We start from the raw sequence: 7,032 nt of genomic DNA, 5'->3' as shown, positions 1-7,032 counted from the left end.
GCCAAGGCTGAATTATGAGAAAATGTAAGACTTACATATAAATAATGACCAATATATTTGAATCAGTAATAAAAATTTCCCGGTAAGGAAAATACCAGGAGCTCATGACTTCCCTATAATTCTAACACACATTAAAAAATAAGTGATAACAAGTGTCCCCAAAGCCACACCAGGGAACTGAAATAAATTTCAACTATTCAAGTCACATTCCACAAAACAAACTATTCCCAAGTAGTAGGTACAGATAATTACACCTATCCCAGGAGGCAACAAGGTCCAACAGACAGTGACTAAGATATCCCACTCTATGTTAACAGGAAAGAGGAACAAAATGTCCATGGGTGGATATATGGAAAATTTAAAATGCCAATGTACACATACAGTGGAATCTTATTCATCCTTAAAAGAATGAAATAGCTATAAATGCTACAATTGTGGACTAATTTAGAAACATCGGTACAAGTCAACTCATAAAATAGAAACACATATCGAATGCTTCTACTCATACAAAACATCTAGGATAGAAATTCAAACTTGGAAATTATACCTAGTGGCTTTGAGTAAGTAGGGACAATGGGTAGATGTTTCATTGAGAGTGATACAAATATTCAGGAACAAGATAGAGTTGGAAGATCTATAAATTTGTGATGTGATAACACTGAATTAAACTCATGATCCTCCTGCCTCAGCCTCCTGAGCCACTGGGAATACAGGTTTATGGCCACTGTGCCGGGCACAAAGGTTAATTTTATGTCATGTAGATTCCATCTCAATGACAGGGATGTTTACTGCTGAATTGCAGCCATTTTTAGATGCTTCCCACTTAGAGGTTGGTGAGAGAGTGAGAGTTTTCACCACCCTAATGTTAACTGATCCCATAAACACCCCTAACTCACAGTGAGGTGAAGGAGGCAGAGATGAGAACACACAGTGAGCCCACTAGCCTCTCCTCAGTGCTACTCACTTCTCAGCAATGACTTAGGGTGATGCTCAGCAGACAATTCCCCTGTGTCATCCACTGTGCATGCTGGCACGTGACCAGGTCCTCTCCCCTGGGCTCTGGAGATGCTGCTGCCTGGTGCTCTGCTCAGACCTCCTGCTGTCTCTGAAGGCTGATCTGGGCTCCTGGGGAACCTGCTCCCACTGGCAAGGCACCAGGTTCACGTAAAGCAGAGGTGACTGAGCTCCTCACATCCCACATGGCTCTGTGCTGCCTCTACAGATCCACAATGATTGCAGACACAGTTGATGGGAGCAGCCAAGGAGAGACAGGGTCTTACTCACACATGGAGAACGGTAGCAATCAGGAGTGAGTACTTGGCAGTTAGAGTCCAACAGCACCTGAGACTCATTTTTATTCTGCTCAGCAAATTGTAATTTCATCCAGAGTCAGATAGCTCTGGAAATGAAGGATAAATTCTGCAAAGAATAGTAGGCAAGGAGATGTCTTATGAACACCGTAGAATTTTGTGTGATTCCTAGTGTTTCATTAGTAAAGTACCTGGAGGGTGGTGGATGTCTGCACAGTGTTTGCAAGTACCTCATGTGATAGTTCTTCAAGCTGCCATGATAGGCTTAAAATTCTCATTTTCAAATGAATTTTTCCTAAACTCGATTTTGGAAACATAATACAAATGAACTAGATATATCTAATAATGCCACTCATCATGTTATTTCTCTAGCAGAATTATTTTTTTATTTTTTATTTTTTGTGGTACTGGGGATCGAAACTCAGGGCCTTATGCTTGTGAGGCAAGCACTCTACCAGCTGAGCTATCTCCCCAGCCCCTTAGAATTATATTTTCAATGTGGATTGCTACAGTAGTAGGAAGACTTGAAAATTCCAAAAATCTTCCCTGTTACAGAGGGTGTCTCAGCAAAATGTGTGCGTGTGTGTGTGTGTGTGTGTGTGTGTGAGTGTGTGTGTGTCTCTCTGTGATGCATGTATTACATTATTTTGAAAGATTATTTGTCTAATTGAATATATATTGGGTACAGTCAAACTACATATTTCCATTTCGTAACGAAAGTAGGATTCCTGAAACTCAGGCCTTAATCAATAGGTTGGAAACAAGACCAATTAAAGTGGTATGTAATGTGTGTTTTTGTTATTTTTATTTATTTCTGTCTTGGGTTCATGTCTCATTCTTTCATGATTTCTAAAATTTTGTGTCTAAAAGTTAATTTTGCTTAATTATGAAATAGACTTGCATTTTTATATTTCTGTAAAATATTTGCTTTGTAGAGTTATTTTATTTATTGTATTAAAAGATCAGTATATTTAAATAAAAATGAAGGTGAACAATAAAAAAATGTTTATTACCACATGCTTAAAAATGCACAGATTGTTTTGCAAACAAATTTATGAAACGACAGATAGATTCTGACTGAGGAAGACAAAACAGATGCAGCCAGATATCCTCAGTGTTCACGACACTGGACTTGCAGACCTGATATGGGAATGGCTGTTTATTAGAGACTGTTTCCTCGTGAGCAAAGTTTTTCACATTCATGGAGATAAGTACTCCAAGGTTACATACATATTCCAACAAAATAAATTAAAATTAATTATAATTTGAACTATGGATTATAATTTGAAATTTTAAGTGTGGATGCAATGACAAAATATTGTAAAAATTTTATTCATAAAAAAGGAGAGATACTAGCTTGTAGAGAATTAAAATACAGACTGTCACACAGGTGGCCCTGCAGGAGAAGAGGTGAGCAGCCCCTGCAAGTGCATGGGAGTTTCAGGAGTTCATGGGAGGCATGATGGAGGAGCTGAGGACAATCCTGCAGGTCACACCCAGACCCTGGAATGCAGGCCTCCACACCTGCACTGGGAGGCTCTCTCTGATTAGAAATGATTAAACACATCAGAAAACCAAGAGTGACCTTTCATCTGATGAGAAAGAAGCTCAAAATACAAGAAAGCACTAGACATGAATATGTAGAGTAATTGCATTATCATGCTTTGCTTCCCATTTTATATCTTTATCTTCCCAGACAACATGAATTTCCAGTAAATGGCCAATTCTACCATGGTAACTGAATTTCTCCTCCTGAGCTTTCCTGATGGCTGGAATATGAGAGTCTTCTATTTTACAGTATTCACAGTGACCTACCTGGGTACCATGTTAGGGAACCTGCTCATCATCACTGTCACCACTGCTGACCAGAACCTGCACACACCCATGTACTTCTTCCTCAGGAACCTGTCCATCTTGGACATGTGCTACATTTCCATCACTGTCCCCAATGCCTGTGTCAACTCTCTCACTGGCAACCAGGTCATTTCAGTGGGTGGCTGTGCAACCCAGATTTTCTTGGTCATTTTTTGTGCATACGTGGAGATGCTGTTTCTTTCCATCATGGCCTGGGACCGCTATGTGGCCATCTGCCAGCCCCTCCAGTACCCCATCATCATGAACCCTCAGTTTTGTGTCCAACTGACCCTGGCTTCCCTGCTCAGTGGCCTGGTATATGCAGGTGTGCACACTGGGAACACCTTCAAGCTGTCCTTCTGTCAGTCAAACGTCGTCCATCAGTTCTTCTGTGATCTCCCCTCTCTGCTGAGGCTCTCCTGCTCTGACACCACCAGCAACATGGTCCTTCTTCTTTTCTCTGCTGTGGTGGTCTGTGGCGGTTGCTTTACTTTTATTACCATGTCATATATTCGCATATTTTCTGCTATGCTGAAATTTCCCACCAGAGAGACAGGGAAGGCCTTCTCCACCTGCATTCCTCACATCCTCGTGGTGTCTGTCTTCTTTATTTCTGTCACAGGTGTGTACATGAGACCTTCAGCAACCTCTGACACACTGCAGAGCATCATTCTCTCTGCCTTTTATACCATGGTTCCTCCATTCTTGAATCCTCTCATCTACAGTCTCAGGAACAAACAGGTAAAGGAAGCTGTGAGGAGAGTCAAGCAGCTGTTCTCAGGGAAAAGATAAAATGGGTTTCAGCATTATCCTAATTTTAGTGAGTGGAGTTCAAGATTAGATCAAATGCTCTTCATATCTGGTTTTATAAGTTATACTACTTGCCATAGTATCACCTTACTAGAATAGGAGTTATTTCGTTAAGTAATTTTTGTGATTTACCATATTATTTCCATGGATCATTTATAAAATATGTACTTTTATCAATACATCTCTTAATTATTAAAAATAATCAATATATTGCATAAATCTTTCATGGTTATATTTATTAAAGATGTATCAAATATGTCACAGAGGAAAACTTTAGCTATCAAATCTGAAGGTAACTTACACTCACATAATCTGCCCCTATTCAGAGGAAGTGTCAAACAAATTTGTAAACATAGTCATACACAATTGTATAAATGTAATTTGAAAATATTCAAATATCAAATCCTAAAGAAGTTCTGACCAATCTATCTGGCACATGAGAAAGGAAAAAATTCCTTGCTCATGAAGTATACAGAAGACCATGGTGACCACAGCCCTTGGCCCCATAGTCAAATCCTTTCACTGGGAAGAACACCCTGTGCTCCCTTGGCCATGATGGACACCAGTCTTTTATTATGTCCATGAGTGACCCAGTGTGGGGGCACAGGCCTAGGGGCTGAGTCGCAGGTCAGCTCTGAAGGTTCACCTTCCACACATCTTACTTAAGTGATATTCATGCTAATGTGTCACGTGTGAAAATTATGAAAAGAGGGACCGTAGTTGTCTGGCTAAATTTCTGACCTAGTTCAACTCTTCGACTGCTCTCAGTTTACTGGATTCCTTAAAGAAATCTTGTCACTGTAATTGTTCCCTAAACCCTTGTGGCAGTGTTTGTGTTTTGGTTTTGTTTTGGGGTTTTCTTCTGACTTTTTGTTTTGGTTTTTGTTTGTTTGTTGTTACCAAAGATTGAGCCCAAGGGCTCATCTCCAGCCCTTTTTTGTGTTTAACTTAGTGTCAGGGTCTTGCTACGTTGTTCAGGGCATTCCTAACTTGCTGATGCTGGCTTGGAGACCCCAACACACCTGCCCTAGTCTCCTGATGCACTGTGCCTGCAGGTGTGCACCACCACACATGTCTGGTGCAGCCTTTCAGTATCTCTCAGTTATTTCTCTCCAAACACTTCAGTGTTCTCACTTGGATATGCTTTGTGAATTATTAATAACTCACTTCTGTCCAAGGTCAAGTTTCCAGGATTACTTATATGACATTGTGAAAAATAATTAATGTATTATCACAATCAATACATTAAATTCCAAATTCTGAAAATCAATTTTGTTCACCCCTTCACTAATAGAAAAAAAGTGGAGAAAAACATAAATATACTTAATACCTAGGAAAATACAAAATCATAAACAAGTGGTTAACTAATAAAGGCACTACTTAAGGTTTTCAGACAAAAGATTTCTTGTAGTAGGAACCCATGAGCACCCCAGCGCTGACTGAAGGAGGAGGCCTTGACTTGCCCTAACGTGACCCAACCAGAACACAAGCTCCATCCACAGACTGTCCTGTGGCTCCTGGATCTCAGTAATCCAATGTTCTGTGCCAGAGCAGAAGGACCTTCAGAGAACCCCAGAAGAGGTCTGCAAACTCCTCTGTTCCACACATCCCTCTACCATCTATAGAGTAACTTGTATCAATTTTTTATGAGTTACACTACCTGGGTAAATTAATTTTATACTTAATGTATAAATGTAGAAAGAAATTATGTTGCATACACCATGCCTAATATTATTTATTGATCTTGAAGAAGATGTTTTATTATTTAGCTTTTAATTTTTTACAGACTGCCTTTTGATTCATTGTGCACAATTGGGGTACATAATTTTGTTTCTATGGTTGTACACAATGTAGATTCAAACCATTTGTGTAGTCATACATGTACATAGGGTAGTGATGTCTGTCTCATTCCACCATGTTTCATAACACCCTCCCTCTCATTTCCTTCTACATATTCTAATGTTCCCCCAAAGATTTTGAATGATTAATTGATACTTTAAGATGTTTTAATTTGCCTGGGAAGATGCACCGTGCACGTAATCCCAGCAGCTCAGGAGGCTGATGAAGGAGGATTGTTAACCTAAAACCACCTTTAGCAACTTAGGGATGCCCTAAGCAATTCAGTAAGATCCTGTCTCTAAATAAAACACAAAAAGGGTTTGAGGATGTGGCTCATGATATGGCTCATATAAGGAGTTAATAATGTCCCACACTTTGTGTCCAATAACACAAAACCCTGTTCTCTTTTAGGTGTGGTATTGAACTTCTGCAGAATTTGGCAAAAACATTTACTTTGTGTAATAGTTTTGAACTAAGAAAGAGAGTTTTATAGCAATATCATTTATGTCAAAGATATATATTGGAAAGGAATCTTTTCAAAAATATTAATTCTACCCTTGTTAGGAAACCATAATTAAGAGTGCTGGTTAGAGTCTTTTTCATTATTTTGTTTCTTATTTCTTCATAGAACAAAAACTTCAGATGACAAAAGACTTAGAAGAGTCCATAGTTAGAAGTTTGATGAGAGTATAACAACTAAAAAGACAATGTAGTATCTTATTCTATATTGCATTTTAAGGTAATGTTCATGACTGGAAATATTATACAACAACCATCAGAATTTTCTATGTTTATAAAGCCTTTAGAATATTTATATCAATCCGTAGACAAAGAGAATTGTAAGAAAGTGAGGGAATGGGCATGGTGGTAGGAAGGATAGTAGAGTGAAATAGACATTATTATGTCATATACATATGTGACTGCATGAGCAATGTGATCCTACAATATGTACAATCAGAAAAATGAGAAATCATATTCCATTCATGTATGATTTATTGAAATGCATAAATGCATTCTACTGTTATGTATAACAAATTAGAACAAATAAAAATATTTAAAAAATAAAGCAGTTGTTTATATTAATAGTTAAAAAACAGATTCGATCAGAGTTTTAAAGGAATCTTATAAAAACCTGTGGCCTACAAAGGTGTGGTTTTAAAAAGATTTCATCCCCCAAAGAGATGCTAAGCATTTCAAACAGACACAATGGGAAACTGAC

General features: G+C 38.5%; 1 protein-coding gene across 1 annotated transcript; it reads left to right on the top strand.

Annotated features, from left to right (window-relative positions):
* The first annotated feature begins 3,026 nt into the window (after nucleotides 1–3,026).
* LOC124973503 (olfactory receptor 14C36-like) lies at nucleotides 3,027–3,956 on the top strand. The gene has a single exon (XM_047537407.1). The coding sequence runs from the start codon at nucleotides 3,027–3,029 to the stop codon at nucleotides 3,954–3,956; it is 930 nt and encodes a 309-aa protein (XP_047393363.1).
* Nucleotides 3,957–7,032: the final 3,076 nt, after the last annotated feature.

Source organism: Sciurus carolinensis (genome assembly GCF_902686445.1).
Source record: "Sciurus carolinensis chromosome 19 unlocalized genomic scaffold, mSciCar1.2 SUPER_34, whole genome shotgun sequence".
NCBI lineage: Eukaryota > Metazoa > Chordata > Mammalia > Rodentia > Sciuridae > Sciurus > Sciurus carolinensis.
This window is presented reverse-complemented; position numbering and strand designations above follow the sequence as displayed.